General features: G+C 38.7%; 1 protein-coding gene across 1 annotated transcript; it reads left to right on the top strand.

Moving 5' to 3' along the window:
• The first annotated feature begins 5,636 nt into the window (after window positions 1–5,636).
• LOC126603165 (protein ECERIFERUM 2-like) lies at window positions 5,637–8,097 on the top strand. Its single transcript, XM_050269925.1, has 2 exons — window positions 5,637–6,112; window positions 7,089–8,097. The coding sequence occupies exons 1-2, from the start codon at window positions 5,693–5,695 to the stop codon at window positions 7,965–7,967; spliced, it is 1,299 nt and encodes a 432-aa protein (XP_050125882.1). The 5' UTR covers window positions 5,637–5,692; the 3' UTR covers window positions 7,968–8,097.
• The last annotated feature ends 9,069 nt before the right edge of the window (window positions 8,098–17,166 follow it).

Here is a 17,166-nt window from a genome sequence, read left to right as displayed (position 1 = left end):
AACGCCAAAGAATTGGGGCAAAGAGAGCTCGCCATGGCAGATAGTTGAATCTCTTAAGCTTGATAGGCACCATGTTGCCAATGTTTTAGATCGTGAGAGATATGTAAGATTGAGAAGAATTAGGGTTTGAAGAGGAATTGAGATTTGGATTGGGCACCGACTCAGAAGATGCAGAAAGAGACGCCATTAGAGATCAAGAGATACGAGACAAGATCGATGAAGAAATGAAGCAAAATGTAGAGAAATCAAAGAAGCAGAGCATAATAGAAGAGGATCGAGAGAGGTCGTGAGGCGGTTGGCGATGAAACCATATAGAAAACTAAGAACACAATGTTTTGTGAATATTCCTCTTTCATTGATGAAAAATAATTACATCACATGTAATATATATATATATATATAGCCAAAGCTATTTACAATATTCTTTCTAACAGTCTAAACAAACTTTGTACACATGCCATATTATGATTTGTTATCTAAGAAACATGTGTCATGACTTCGCATCCTCATCTTTAGAATCAACCACAATTTCATATACTATTCGATGTTCGATTACAAACACTTTAAATGAAGAAACAAAATCAATGGTATCTAAATCAATAATCGAAAGAGGTTCAAATGTTAAAGGAGGCAACTGAACTGAATCAAACCTTATTAACGAAGTACCTCAGAGATTTAGAAACATACATGGAAAGCAAAGATAACAACACAAAGATACTTACATGATTCACCATGTTTCAAACTATAAAATCCAACAACTAACACTTACTCCAGGTAATTCTTGGCTTAAATCTTTCTATCAAACCTCTAGTTTTGGTTATGAAATAAGTGGAAATATGTTGAAAGAAGAAAAATTTGTCGATAAAAATGAGACAGCTTTTTTTAAGCAGATGGTGGAAGCCTGGAAGGCTACTTCAGTTGTGAGTTTGCTTGTTAAAAGGTGGTAGCTTAGTTTAAGTGAGGGTTTGCTTTAAGCAAGGTGACAGAGCTTAACGTTACAGATGGTGTCTAGTTTGAAGTGCTAAAATCTGTCATTTTCAACCCAAACAGTTTGGCAAATCACACTAGGGCCTTAAAAGAGTTGGGCTGTTATAAGATAGAAAAAGAGAACTTGAGAGAGTTTTGAGTAGTAAGTGACAATGAATGTTTCTCTTGTTTGACCTGGCTATATAGGGAAAAACCCTCACAGGTAACTAGTAGATTAGGCTCCAGAGCATAGTAGGCAGTCTTTGATGATGCAGGCCAGTCTTTGTAGTTTTGTCAACTAGTTGTTCTGAAGGTCCCTGTTGGTAAGAGCGCAAATGAGTCGGACACCCAAGGGGAGACTCCAAAGTAGGCTACACAATTCGATGACTAAACTTCGGACTCTTGATTCTCACAATCTGTGTGAATGGAAGGAGAATAAAGCTACTTTGGTAGACCAATGATCAAGCCCTTATGTATAGTTCATATTGCTTAATCGTTCATGTTAGATTAAATGAAGAAATGTGGAGAATAATCCAAATGATGACTTTGAGGTATGACTTGAATCGTTTTCTTAAAGTGTTATTTGCCCCTACTCGAATGAGTTTGCTAAAGGTATCTTGGCAAATCACTTCCAGGATACAATAAAGTATGGAATATTCGATTAGCAAAACCGAATTATATTCCCTTAGAAATAACTAGAAAGAAATTGTATGAATGTGATGGAGAGAGAAGAGAGCAAGGAATGTAGAAACAAATTTCTGAAATTGTGTGTGAAACATTATGCCACAATAGGTATTTATAGGCATCAAAGCACCCGTTCATCGAGTCCTTTCATTTTAGTTGAAGATATACAATCTTTCTTAATAGTGTTAACCCAAAAGACATGTCTTCTATATAGATTTTTCAGAAAATAAATATCATCATGTCTTATAATCAAAAGTTGCAACCATTCAACAAAATATACAACTGTAAAAGGTTGAATGAAGCCTAATCTTTTGTAAAGGTTGCTGCCCATATACTTGCTGCGCACCTCATCACCCTTTATCTATTATACACACACATGCTGCACAATGCAACGCCAAGTCAATATATATATAATCATTTATATATTTATTATTGAAATCTCTAACAGTTCAACTATGACCAGTTTGAAAATGGGAACCTTCATGAAAAGGGCTTGGACTAAGTTTATTTTAATAAAAAAACCATGCTATAACTTTATTTAATTAAAAATACTTAAATTTTAATAAAAATGACAAAAGAACTTAAATTTTAATGAAAAAGGCATAATTTTAATAAAAATGACAAAAATTTGATGCGCAGACTCACGGTACACTGTTTATGAAACTACTACACTGTTTATGAAACTTAGGACATTGTTTATGAAACTTACTACACTGTTTATGAAAACTTACGACACTGTTTATGAAACTTATGACACTGTTTATGAAAACTTACTACAAGGAGTGCCTTAAGAACCATGTACAGCATAGGAGGGACTGTTATGGATGGCTGTGGCGAATTCATGCCCAATGGAGAAGAGGGCACCATCGAAGCCCTCAAGGGCCACACCTTTTTTATGGTGGATGTTTTGTTGTGTTGCACATCCTTCCAACCACTACGGCTATGCACACGCGTTCATTTCTCTCTTACATTTTAAATGCAAAATCAATTTGAACTCTGAACAATTCTCTATTTCTTCCCTTTATCAATGTTGGCATTAGGTTTTCTGAAACTTTACAAAAGTATTCCACATATATTGGCACAGATGATGACTCAGTTAATTCAAGTTTTTCCATTATTATAACTTTAGTCACATTTTGCAGCCTAGATATCTTCATGATCTTTCGGGCATTACATCAAACACTTGGCAGGCGCGCTAAGTAGAGTAGATTTTCTTCAACTTATCGGCCGCAGATTCATCCACTAAGTACTGCAAGCGCAAGAAACCCCAATTGGGTTCACCAGAAACTCACACAAAAGCGTCGAAAACACAAAAAAAAATGATGTTTCAGAAAGAAACTTGAAAGTAGAACATGACAACAAGGTCACTACGTCCACAATGATAACTATTGTCCACTTTGATCCAAAAAAAAAAAAAAAGTGGGTTGGGGACTTGGGAGTGAGATCTTTCTAGCTTACACCAATAGAAAGCATTCACCGCGACAAAAGACCAAAAAGAAAAATCAAACTCTGTTTATTCTTTGTAACCTTTCCTTCCATATTCATCAAGATCATACAACATTATTTATCTTGTTGGGGACCCAGAGGGATTAATTGTAGGCCCTGAGGAAGAGCTCATGGAGGGCTTGGTTGTCGTTGGCCTTGACCTCTTTGTAATTGACGGCAAGCGCACTTGGCGTAGTAAGTAGGGGCTGCACCAAACTTTTGTTATGTATTTTTTTTAATTTTTTTTTCTCTTGTCCTTATCATTAAATAAAGTTAGTAGGTGGTTTTTGGTTAAAACTCAAAGTTTTGAAGCCCTTTTCGATAGTTTTCCTTTTGAAAATTCTAGTTTCTTTGTACTGGATGTTTATCATCAATAATTTAATACCATTGTCTTAAAAAAAAAGTTTGGGTGTAACAACAAAGTAATTAAAATAATAATTAAATATGAAATAAAAGTTCTCTTTAATTTAAAACCACTAACAAATTAAATTCCAACAATTTCACGTACGTAGTTGAGCATTCATAGTTCTGTCGGCTCTCAGAACCATCATTTTGTGCAATGAGGTGCGTTTTTTCACCCTAAAAAGCTCATCGACACCGCACATTCATGTATACTGTATAGGTTAGCATGGCGATAGGAGGAAGAAACAGCAAATTAACTCACAGGTTTCCAGGTGAATTGTTTTTTAAATACAAACGATATTACTACTCAAAGGTAAGAAGATAGAATTTACTCATGTGAGTAGCAGTAAGTCGAAGAGGAAGGTTCTATCCACCGCTGACCCGGCTGCACCGTTCAGGAGGCAATAGTTCTTACTAAGGACAGCATGCGTGGTAGATAGATAGAAAGAGGAAGAAACAGACAACAAAAAAGTAAAACTGGACTGACAATGCATATTAAAGGGCATATTATTGATGTAGGGGGCATATCCTGTATGAGGCATGTTTCATCCAAGGTGAGATAATATTAGGTATTAGGTAGAAATTAAGAAACATACCATAAAAATTAACCCAAAAAACAACCCAAGTTGCAGATGGCACCAGGTTCCAACTTCCAGCTATATTTTTAGGAGGCAACTCCCAACTTCCAGTTACATTAATTAGGCGGCAAGTTCTTTGTTTTTTTGGTGTTTTTGTTTTTCTTTTCCGTTTTGGTTTGTTTTCAACTTATGTGGTCTCGTTAAAATCTTATGTCAAAGAAACACGAGAATCAAACACTTAAAACAATAATTAGCGAATACAATTTTAAAATGGTCATGGTCAATTGAAGTCTACACAAGCGCATGCATCAGCTAAGCTAACGATTTTTTTGACCCAACTTGATATATTGGGATGATATAGGACACGAGATGGAAGCAAAGTTACACGGTTACAAGTTAAGATGAGGAAAATGGAAAATTTTGACATAGCGCTGGAGACATGTAAATTATAAACAAATAAAATCAAGCCACTTGATTTTCACACGAGTCCCGTTTGACCTAGATTTCATGGCCTGAGAAAATGATTAGAGTCATTCACTGTTCGATTTTAATTTAACTGCGAAGGAAAAGTACAATAAAAGTTAAATGATCACTTACCATTAAATTAAAGGAAAACTAATGAAAATAGTTTAAAAACTTTGAGTTTTAACGAAAATGACAAAAATGTGTTATAAGTGAATAATATCAGGATTGAATTTTTAGAGTAAAAATGTGGTTTTTCGTTAAAATGAACAATATCATGAGTTTTTCGTTAAAATTCCCTTAAATTAAAAGAGTATCCACAATTTCCTTGGACCATGGCATCTAGAAGAAAGGAATTATTTTTGTACTATTTTTCTCTCTCCACAACTTTGTGTATTTCTAGCATTTAGATTGAATAATAAAATGCTGATCAAGAGACAAAAATAAACAAGAGTACGAGAAAAAAAATCTTGTGTAAAAATCATTTCCGAAAGTAAATTAATATAGGATAATACTTGGATATTTATGGAAGTAATGAACATATCCCAGCCCCTTGTGAATAGTGTACTTTCATTGTATAAGTTTTATAATCGAAATTGTTCAATTTTTTAATCTTCACGTGAAGACCAACTCTACAAAAAACCACTGACTTGGAGATATTTTGTGCATCCAAAAGTACAAAAAAGAATTGACTGTGAGAAATCAAATAACATATTCATGATGAACCATACATTTATTTGATACACATGGATGACCAAACAATCATCAATTCGAATATTTTTTTTATAGGGATGACCTTAAAGCTAAGACTAAAAAAATTAACCGGTTCAGATTATGAAAGATACAGTGAAATAGGTTATTTGCAATGGATAGAATATGTGCAATCTTCGTAAAAATTGCAAGTAATATCCATTAATAAAATTATATGGCCATGTCACGGTCACTCTGGCCATTGCTCTCGAAAGGAAGATGGTCCAAAAGTTAATTACAGCATATCCAGCTGCAAATTTAGTTGACATTAATAGCTAGTACCAATATATCGATATATATTATCCCTATCAAGCTAGTTCCTTCTCAAGAGGCTTCATTAAACTAGTCCACCTTGTAATTCCAAAATGGTTTCATCAACCAGCTTGAGGCTCTCATCGGTTGTTCCAGCTACAATGACAGGTGATGAAAACAAGGTCCATGAGCTGACCAACATGGACTTGGCCATGAAGCTTCACTACATCAAAGGGGTCTACTTCTTCAAGAGCGAGGCAGTTGAGGGGCTCACAATTTATGACTTGAAGAAACCTATGTTCGAGCTCCTGCAGCTCCACATCACTGCCTCGGGGAGGATCCGGATAACCGAAACGGGGAGGCCGTTCATCAAGTGTAACGACGGCGGTGTGAGAATTGTAGAAGCGCATTCTGAAGAAACAGTTGATGAATGGTTCGCCAGGGCTGTGGAGGACTCTTCTCTCTTTGATGGTCTTGCTTATAATCAATCCCTTGGTCCTGATCTTGGTTACTCTCCTTTGGTCTTTTTACAGGTAATAACTATACTATGTACTTGTTTTAGCTCATCTTTTGTTCTTGGTATTTCAGTATATGTGCATGCTATTTGTTAATTCAACAAAAATTGTATAAATCCAATACAACAAAAATACCTGTATTTCTAAATTTCTTGTTCTTGGTGCCTACTCAATCATAACTGGAGTAGGCGTGCAGAGGAGAAAATCTCTCAATCATTCAAGCACAATTATAGTGGCATCTACTCCGGTTGCAATTCGTAGAAACTAATAGGAGAGAGAAGCAAAGGAAAAATAAATCATAACACTTCGTTGTGATTGATTGAAGTCATGATGATGTGGTTTCGTGGTTTTAAGAGAGAATCTGTCGTTTAGGGCTGGTTTGGTATTGATGTGTTTTGAAAAAAAACAGCTGTGAGAATAAGCGGCTGTGAAATAAATCAGCAGAGTGTTTGGTAAACTTTTTTGTAAAAGTGCTTTTGAAAAAAAAAAGTCTGATGGTGGGTCTTTTCATTAAAGGAGCACTGTAGCTCCGTGTGCTTGAAAAAAAGCCAGTTTTCCAAAGCTGCAAATAGCAGCTTCAACTTTTTCCTTTGATTTCAGCTTATTCTCATAGCAGCTTCCAAAATAAGTCATTTTTTTTAGTTTACCAAACACCTAAAACCCTCACAACTTTTTTTCATGGATGCTTTTTTTTTAAGCACCTCACTTCCAAACCACCCCTTAGGCTGGGAGTACAATCATATAATCGTATAAGTAACGTATAATTGTAGCTACAATGATATGAGTTATACGCGTCTTTTTTTTCATAATTATCTATTTGTGTATGTGTGATAATAAGTACATGCCAGAAATAGGCGTAAATCACAATCGCTACGTGGAACTTTTGACAGAGACCTGATTAGACATGTTTTGTTATTTTCAACCATATTGATTAGATGAATCCTCTTTGCACATATTTACATGGTCGTTTTTTCATGTGGTAATTTGCAAGCAGTTCACTTGGTTCAAATGTGGAGGAATGGCAGTGGGACTCAGCTGGGCCAACGTCCTTGGAGATGCGTTTTCTGCCTCAAACTTCATGAACATGTGGGGGAAGATCATGGCCGGTCACGTGCCGCGGAAGCTCCTCCACGTGCCACCTCCCGGAAAACATGAATTCCCATCACTTTCTTCAGTTCCCAAAACACCATTTTCTCTGAAAAGGGTTGATCCAGTAGGTGATTACTGGGTGACACCCAACAATTACAAGATGAGGAAACACATTTTTCATGTTTCTGCTGAGAAACTTGATCATTTGGTCTCAAACATTTCTTGTCCTCCAAGCAACCAATCGGCAAAAGTCTCCTCAGCTTTTGAAGTTCTTTCTGCTATCATATGGAAAACCTTGTCAAAGATTAAGGAAAGCTCAGAGCAGATAAGAAGGGTGACAATTTGTACCAAAAATGCGCACAAGGGGGAATTCGAAATTCGGACTAATGACATGGTGTGGAGCACAGTTGAAGCAAATTTCTTGGTTGCAGAAGCTGAAGTGTCAGATTTGGTAGAGCTGATTATGAACAAAAGGGCAGAAGAGAATGGTGCAATTGAGGAGATGACAGGGAGGGAGGAGGGCGGGATAAATTCGGACTTCATAGCTTACGGAGCAAAACTCACATTCATGAACTTGGAAGAGGCAGAGATTTATAGGCTTGAATTGAAGGGACAAAAACCAGTTTATGCAAATTATGGTGTTAGTGGGGTTGGTGATGAAGGGCTGGTTTTGGTGCTTCCTGCAAGTACTAATAACGTCGGTCGATTAGTGAGTGTGGTCCTGCCTGAAAATCAGCTTGCACAGCTCAAAAGTGAGCTCCAAAGGAATTGGAGTATTGCTTGAAGAGTGAGCTCAAAAGTTAGTTAAATCAGCAAAAGAAAGAAAATTGCTTTGCTTTCAATTGATAACTTGTAACTGCTACATATGTTATGCAGAGAAGTTAAAGAGAAACAATATCATTTTTAGTTAATAAGTTAGTATTAAACTTAATACTAGAATTTTAAAAGATGTTTTCAACCTACTAAAACAGAATTGAAACGCCTTAATCACAATTATGTCATGGTAAAACAGCTGTGAAAAACTATTGTTCATGCATGAAAAGTCACTATTCACGCGAGAATTCGCAAACCTGATCTGCTCTTCCAGTTCTTCGTCACTCCATAACATTAGGTCCCGAAAACATGCTTGTGTACATGTGCCGAGTCCAAAGATTTAACCACATACATCCACGGTTTGTCGATCAGCACTAGATTACTTTTCGAAAGATGTCCCAAAAATAATGCTGGACTTGGGAATGGAATTACTCCAAAACCCTTGGTTGCAGTTCGTTTTCTCTTACTTTGATTGTCTGTTAAGAATTCTGTCAACTTATGTTTGATGTTTGACCGTTTGGCCTGTCACTTTCACCGTCTTGATCATCGGGCATCACAAGGTGATCAATCCGGCACATTTGCACTGGCACTGTAAACAACAACAGCAACTGAAGTTGAGGAGGGTGGGTAAGAGAGCCCGATAACTTCGCCTGGAAATTCTCAGAAGCTCTTCGGCAGACAATACGTATCACCTTGCCAGGACCAGTTCCCCAATTTTCTCCCGACATCCAATGCATACACATGATTTGAAGAGGAGGTGATTGCAAGCACGTATTGTTGTTTTGTGGAGAAACACCACCAGCTGTCACAGAGATCATGTGGTTACAAGCACATTCTTGTTTCGTCAAAGCCCTACCATCATGTGTATGAGCTTTTACAACACAAACATAGATCCATGTTTATGCAAATTATGGTGTTAGTGGGGTTGGTGATGAAGGGCTGGTTTTGGTGCTTCCCAGTGGCGGATCTAGGATTTTAATTTAGGGTGGTCCCAACATACCTTGCACTTGTGAGAAACGCACAGATTGTAGAATATATTGTTTACACCTTCCAAAGGCAAAGGCTGCGGCTTGATCAACTCACTATACTCTAGGAAATAGTCCCTGCAATTCCACTACCACCTCAAGTTCAGAAAACAAGCACGGAAACAATATTGAAAGAAAGCACAGATTTTTACACACCCTTTTAGCATCACAAACTAGTTGTACACTCCAATTCACAATACATTACACAAAAACATATAAGACGAATATCGTAGAATAGAACCTGCTTAAATTTAAGTTCTCATTTTGAATTGGAGTGTTCAACTAATTGATAACAACTAGTATGTGAAATTCTGTGTAAAAAGTCCATCGTAATTAGTAAAGACAGCCACCAAATTTAAGTTCTCATTTTGAATTGGAGTGTACACGGTGTAACCAAAGGTTTTGTTCTAATTAGGGCATTTTAGTGATGCTCTGTTCATTGGCCTTCATTGAAAAGTATGTGTTGTGCGGAAGCGGCATACGACTGTAAGTGAATAGTTAAAACAGAACAGAATAAAACCAACACCAACAAGAACACCAAGATTTATACTGGTTCGGCAATGCCTACATCCAGTTTGGAGACGACGGAGTATTCCACTATAATCAATGAGAACATACAATAGTGTTTATCACTCAATTTCCCAAAGACCCAAATAACCCCAAGCTCTCACACTTACAATAGGAAGAGAAAACCAAAAATACAAAGCAAGACAATTTGAGAAAATTCTTCTCTATGCCAAATGGCTTCTTGCTATTTTTCTCTCTTCCTTGTTCTTCTCTACTTCTCCATGCTTATGGGTTGCACCTTGCTCTCCTTTTATAGCCAAAGAAAAAACTCTTCAAAGACATCAATGGCCAAAGGCCTACCATCAAGTCAAAAGGAGTTAGGCACAAATTAGGCACAAATCTTGTTTGCCTCCCATTACCACAAAGTAGCCCAAAGATTTAGACTTTGACTACATGTTTGAGTCAATAATCAACAATCTCCACCTTGACTCAAACCCTCTAAGTAGAACTCCTAATAGTCGTCTCCCAATCCCCCATGGGGCAATCAACAAATTTTACAAATGCCAATCAAGTCTAAGCAGTGCTTAAACTTGTGCAACGAAACTGGCTTCGTTAACATATCCGCAGGATTGTCAGCGGTCCCAATCTTCTGAAGAAGAATATCTCCCTCGTCAATAACCTCACGAACAAAATGGAACCTCACGTCAATGTGTTTCGTACGTGCATGATGAACTTGATTCTTTGCTAAATGAATAGCACTCTGACTGTCGCAATGAACATCCACATGGTCTTGTTGAACCCCTAAGTCATCAAGCAACCCTTGAAGCCAGATGGCTTCCTTTATAGCTTCTGTTACAGCCATGTATTCTGCCTCAGTAGTCGACAAAGCAACTGTAGATTGCAGAATCGACCTCCAACTTACTGGACCTCCAGCAATAGAGAATACAAAACCAGTAGTGGACCTACGCTTGTCCAAATCACCTGCGTAATCAGAATCCACATATCCAACAACACATTTACCAGTAACTTTATCCTGCTGGAACAATAAACCAACATCCACAGTACCCTTTTCCTGGATTATGCATATATCTACTGACAATGCTAACAGCTTGTGAAATATCAGGCCTAGTACACACCATAGCATACATCAAACTACCAACAACATTTGCATAAGGAATTTGAGCCATGTACTGACTCTCTTCAACAGTTTTAGGAGACATAGAAGCGCTAAGTTTGAAATGAGAGGCAAGAGGTGTACTAACCGGTTTTGAATTTTCATTCATCCTGAAACGTTGTAGTACCTTCTTCAAATACTGCTTCTGACACAGACTAATCTTGCCATTCACTCTATCTCTTTCAATTTCCATACCTAGTATCTTCCGAGCTTCTCCCAAGTCCTTCATCTCAAATTCATTACTTAGTTGAGTCTTCAACCTTGTAATCTCCACTTTGCTCTTACATGCTATAAGCATATCATCAACATATAAAAGCAGATAAATGAAGGTTCCATCTTGTAGTTTGCGAAAGTATACACAATGGTCATAGTGACTTCTTGTGTACTTCTGCCCGATCATAAATCTATCAAATCGCTTGTACCATTGTCTTGGAGACTGCTTCAAGCCATACAATGATTTTTCCAATTTGCAAACCCAATTTTCCTTTCCAGCAACCTTAAAACCTTCTGGTTGAGACATATAAATCTCCTTCTCCAAATCACCATGTAAGAATGCAGTCTTGACATCAAGTTGGGCCAACTCAAGGTTAAACTGCACAACCAAAGCCAACAAAATACGAATAGAAGAATGTTTTACTACAGGAGAAAATACCTCATTGTAGTCAATGCCTTCCTTCTGAGCGTAGCCTTTAGCTACCAATCTGGCTTTGAATCTTACATTGTCTCTTCCCAAAGATTCCATCTTTTTGGCATACACCCATTTACAACCAATTGCTTTCTTCCCCTTTGGTAACTGAACCAGCTTCCAAGTCTCATTTTTATGAAGAGATTTCATCTCCTCATCCATAGATTTCTTCCACAACTCGCACTCTGAACTCATGACAGCTTCTTTGTAGGCGGATGGAATATCATCTTCAATAACGGGAAGTGCATATGCCACAATATCAGTAAATCGAGCAGGCTTTCGGATTTCCCTTCTCGATCTTCTGGTTGCAATATAGTCTTGTTGCTGTGGAGGCTCTTGGGTAGGTGCATCCTCTTCATCATCCTCATCCTCATCATCAGAATTAACTGTAGGACTAGTGTTTGAAACATCAGACCTTACTGGAACAACTGGAGTCTTCAGTAACTCCACCTGCTTTAAGCTACTCATGGTCTCGGTCGCTTCAGTTTCACCTTCATGCTTGTTCTGATTAACCATAGCAGCCTCATCAAAAGTCACATCTCTGCTTACAACAAATTTCTTCTCATCTGGACACCAGAGTCGGTATCCCTTCGCGCCAGTGCTAAAGCCCATAAATAGAGCTTTCTTTGCTCTTGGATCCAACTTGCTTTCTCTGACATAATAGTAAGCAGGACAACCAAATATGTGTAAAAACTTGTAATCAGTACAAGGTTTACCAGACCATACCTCCATGGGCGTTTTGCCCTCGTTCGCAGCAGCTGGCAATCGATTAATGAGATGACTTGCATAAGTGAGTGCCTCAGCCCAAAATGCCTTGCCTAATCCAGCATTAGACAACATACACCAAACTTTCTCAAGCAAAGTACGGTTCATGCGCTCCGCCACCCCATTCTGTTGCGGTGTCTCCCTAACCGTGAAGTGCCTCACAATACCCTCATCTTGAAAAACTTTCAAGAAAGGATCAGACTTATATTCACCCCCATTGTCTGATCTGAGAGTCTTGATCTTTCGACCGCTTTGCGTTTCAATCATTTTTTTCCACTTCAGGAATATCTTCAAGACTTCATCTTTACGCTTCATGGTGTACACCCATATTCTTCTAGAGAAGTCATCAACAAAGGAGACAAAATAATGGCTACCTCCCCAAGATGCATTCTTGGAAGGTCCCCAAACATCAGTGTGAACATAATCAAGAATGCCTTTAGTGTGGTGAATAGCAGTGCCAAATTTTACTCTAGTTTGCTTACCCAACACACAATGCTCACAGAATTCCAATTTGCATGCCTTTGCACCTTTCAATAAGCCTTGCTTCACCAATCCTTGCAACGCTTTTTCACCAGCATGCCCAAGACGCATATGCCATAACCTCGTGGTGTCTGTGCTATCTGCGTCAGCAGCTTCGGTGACAGCTGCTCCACCAATAACTGTACTCCCCTGCAAGAAATACAAGTTATTTCGTCTTGTACCTTTCATCACCACCAGTGCCCCGTACACAGCTTTAAGAACTCCACCCTCCATGGTGATCTTGAGACCCTTGGATTCCAATGCACCCAATGAGATGAGATTTTTCTTCATATCCGGTACATACCGAACATCACTTAATTCTCTTACTGTTCCATCATGCATCTTCAAACAGATTTTGCCTATCCCTTGTGTTTTGCAGGCATTATTATTACCCATCAAAACAACTCCACCATCCAGCTCCTCAAAATTAGAAAACCATTCCCGAATGGGACACATATGATAGGTGCAACCTGAATCCAAAATCCACTCATTTGAGTGACCATCAGCATATGAACTAGCCAAAGCAAACTCGAAATCATCATCTCCAGATTTTACAATATTTGCTTCAGAACCCGCTTTCTCCTTCTCTTTGTTCTTCAATTTGGGGCAGTCTTTCTTCCAATGCCCCTTTTGGCGACAAAAAGCACATTCATCTTTAGCAGGAAACTTCCCTCGTGACTTTGAACGAGATTTTCCCCGCTTCCCAGATTTTCTTTCCTCTGTTCGACCATTTGCAACAAATGCCTCGGTTTGTGAATTGTGAGTCTTCAATTCCTTCTTACGACACTCATGATTCACCAATGCCGCAGACACCTCATCAAGTTTCACCTCGGATTTTCCATACAACAGAGTAGTTGTCAAATGATCATAATCATCAGGCAATGAATTTAACAAACATAGTGCCTTGTCCTCGTCAGGAATTTTCACATCAAGGTTTGCTAAATCAGCAAGTATTTTATTATAATCATTGAGGTGTTCGTGCATAGAGATACCTGGACGATACTGAAATCGGAAGAGTCGCTTCTTCAAGAAGAGACGATTTTCTGCGCTCTTGGTCATATACTTCTCCTCCAATTTCGTCCATAACTCCTTAGCAGAAGTTTCCTTCATATACGGGTATTTCAACTCCTTATCAAGGAATGATCGAATAGCAGCACAAGCATGAAGATTAATTCGCGTCCACTGCTTGTCATCAATATCTTCTGGTTTATCTTCCAGAACCATATCCAACTCTTGTTGATACAACACATCCATAACTTCACATTGCCACATACCAAAATTATTAGAGCCATTGAATTTATCAACCTCTAACCTTGTAGTAGTGGTTGGATGTCTATTGGATGAAGATGAAGATGATGCTGACTCTTTCTTTACAGATTCATCTTTATCTCCAGCCATCTACTCGGCACTGTTCACAAATACGGCATTGTTCACAGGTACAATACTGTTCACAGATACTGTAGCAATTCACTGTTCACAGAACTGTAGCGCCAACACTATTCACGGAACTGGGCTCTGATACCACTTGTTGTGCGGAAGCGGCATACGACTGTAAGTGAATAGTTAAAACAGAACAGAATAAAACCAACACCAACAAGAACACCAAGATTTATACTGGTTCGGCAATGCCTACATCCAGTTTGGAGACGACAGAGTATTCCATTATAATCAATGAGAACATACAATAGTGTTTATCACTCAATTTCCCAAAGACCCAAATAACCCCAAGCTCTCACACTTACAATAGGAAGAGAAAACCAAAAATACAAAGCAAGCCAATTTGAGAAAATTCTTCTCTATGCCAAATGGCTTCTTGCTATTTTTCTCTCTTCCTTGTTCTTCTCTACTTCTCCATGCTTATGGGTTGCACCTTGCTCTCTTTTTATAGCCAAAGAAAAAACTCTTCAAAGACATCAATGGCCAAAGGCCTACCATCAAGTCAAAAGGAGTTAGGCACAAATTAGGCACAAATCTTGTTTGCCTCCCATTACCACAAAGTAGCCCAAAGATTTAGACTTTGACTACATGTTTGAGTCAATAATCAACAGTATGCACTTATTACACTCAGCCAAATGCCACACGATTGGAAGACAAAATTACAGAGAGTAACGAAGCAGGTTCAATCCCTTAATGTGTATAGCCAACACATTACACAAAAATACGAAACGAATATCGAAAGAAAGCACCGATCTTCAGCCACCCATTTAACATCAAAAACTAGTTCTATGCTCCAATTCACAATATACAGCCAACACATTACACACACTACCACTTCTTTAGTTAATCTACTCTCTTTCAGACCAAAGATCAAACATTTCATAAGCATAAATTTCCTCTGCTCTCGGACCCCAGCCACCTACACATTCATGATTCATATATACTAACACAGACACAGTAACACTATCAGATAGTGGATCTGTGGATGGCAAAATTATTTAATGGACAGAGACTTCACAGAGTCAAAGAGAGTACAATTACAAAGTACAAACCTCTTTGACCAAGAAGAAGAGGACTACCGGCTAGCCTCCAGAGTCCAGACCAGAGCTTTACACGGAGAACAGAGATGTCGTCGCCCCGCTCGTCGGTGCAAGTTGCAACGGTGAACATAAACTAGAGTGCAGGTGCAGCAGAGAGTTGATCGATGCTTAAGGAACAGGAGCGGGCCGAGCGGCAAGATTAGGTATTATTGAAGTGAAGGTTCTGATTGCTGAAGGAGCTGATCGTGTGAAGGTTCTCACATGAGTGAGGCTTCAAATTTTTTTAATGACTTGGCTCAAAACGACGTCGTTTTGGCCACGTCATTTTGAAATTTTTTTTGGCTTTCTTCTTCTCTTCCTGAAACGCACAGCGTGCAGCAGCCACCATTGCTGCTGTTCTTCTCCATCACTGCCCAGACTAGGGTGGTCTTTGAAGATCCTCACAGCCATTTTTCCGAGCTTCGGGTGGTCCCGGGACCACCCTGGTCCCTTAATAGATCCGCCGCTGGTGCTTCCTGCACCTGCCTGAAAACCAACTTGCGCAGCTAAAAAGTAGACCCTCAAACTTAAATAAACCAAAAAACTCAAGTAATTTACATCCCTACCATCACCATGCCACCAGAGGTCCTCCACCACACGGCAACCTAAATTCTGACCAAACAAAGGCTCAGGAAGAAGAAGGCACATAGCTCCACCTTCCTTGAAACATCACCAAACAATCCGCTGCCACCATACGAAAGAAGCTGATAGGGAAGTCGATGGAAAACCATAGGTATCTGTGCCGATAAAGGCACACAAACGGAAGGTGGTGGTGTAAACATCCGAGCCGGAGCTCTACACACCATTCGGGAAATCCGCGTCAAAGCGCAGTGTAGAGATGTATCAAATTAAGATTGGTGTGGAAACAAGGGGGATAGAGCGATTTGGTTGGATGTGAAAAGCTAAGAAATAGACACTGAAGTATAAACGAAGCGGAAAGAATTAGGAGAAGTGGAAGGAAATCAGTTGACAGAAACATGGAAGAAGGGAATTAAGGACAGGTAAATGGAAGATTGGAACAGGAACAAGGTGAAGATCGGAGTTTAGGACTGCAAGGTGAAACGAAAGTAAACGAGATGAAGGATCTGTAATAATAGCAAGGTATACAGAAACAAAAAATGAAGGAAACAAAGAAGAGACTGCCGCTGATCCTGGCCACACCTAGGGCCGAAGCCGAAGGAGAGTTGGATCAAGGAAAGACCACACACAAACGGTGCGAAAAGTTCTCAGAGAGAGAAAATACCTCTCACCTTTACAGGAGAGAACCCAAACGCGCTCGACATTTTTTCATCATTGTGGTAAAACGCTACTTGCTTAAAAGCTACTTTTAACTTACTAAACAAAATTAAAACGCCTTAATCACAAATATGTCATGGAAAAACAGCTGTACCATTGAAAAGAATAGAAGAAGCTGACTGTTGTTTTGAAAGGAAAAAAATTGCTAAAGAAAAACAACTGTTCATGCGGAAAAGTTACTATACGCGCAAGAATTCGCAAACCTGATTTTCTCTTCCAGTTCTTCGTCACCCCATGACACTAAGTCCCAAAAACATGCTTGTGTACATGTGCCAAGTCCAAAGATTTAACCACATCCATCCACTGTTTGTCGATCATCACTAGATTACCTTGGAATAACTCCAAAACCCTTGACTGCAATTCGTTTTGCTCTTACTTTGATTGTCTGTTATGAGTTCTGTCAATTTAAATTTTGATGTCTGACCGTTTGGCCTGTCACTTTCATCGTCTTGATCATCGGGCATCACAAGTTCACTCAAAAGCTCTTTGGCAGACAAAGACAAGACAATACGTATCATCTTGCCAGGACCAGTTCCCCAATTTTCTTTTCTTACCTTCCTTATTTGGAAAACCGCATAGTTAAGGGAAATTTTATTTAAATCTATTTAACCTCTTTTTGCACCTAACTTAAATTTTAAATGTTAATTATCTATTTTACCCTATTGCATAATTATTAAGTACAA

Source organism: Malus sylvestris, chromosome 15, assembly GCF_916048215.2.
Source record: "Malus sylvestris chromosome 15, drMalSylv7.2, whole genome shotgun sequence".
In the NCBI taxonomy this organism is placed as follows: Eukaryota; Viridiplantae; Streptophyta; class Magnoliopsida; order Rosales; family Rosaceae; genus Malus; species Malus sylvestris.
This window is presented reverse-complemented; position numbering and strand designations above follow the sequence as displayed.

Excerpts from the sequence above, each read along its gene's own strand:
- LOC126603165 (XM_050269925.1), top strand. The coding sequence starts at position 5,693 with ATGGTTTCATCAACCAGCTTGAGGCTCTCATCGGTTGTTCCAGCTACA. Across the intron at positions 6,113-7,088 it reads CTCCTTTGGTCTTTTTACAG|TTCACTTGGTTCAAATGTGG; the intron begins GTAATAACTATA and ends ATTTGCAAGCAG.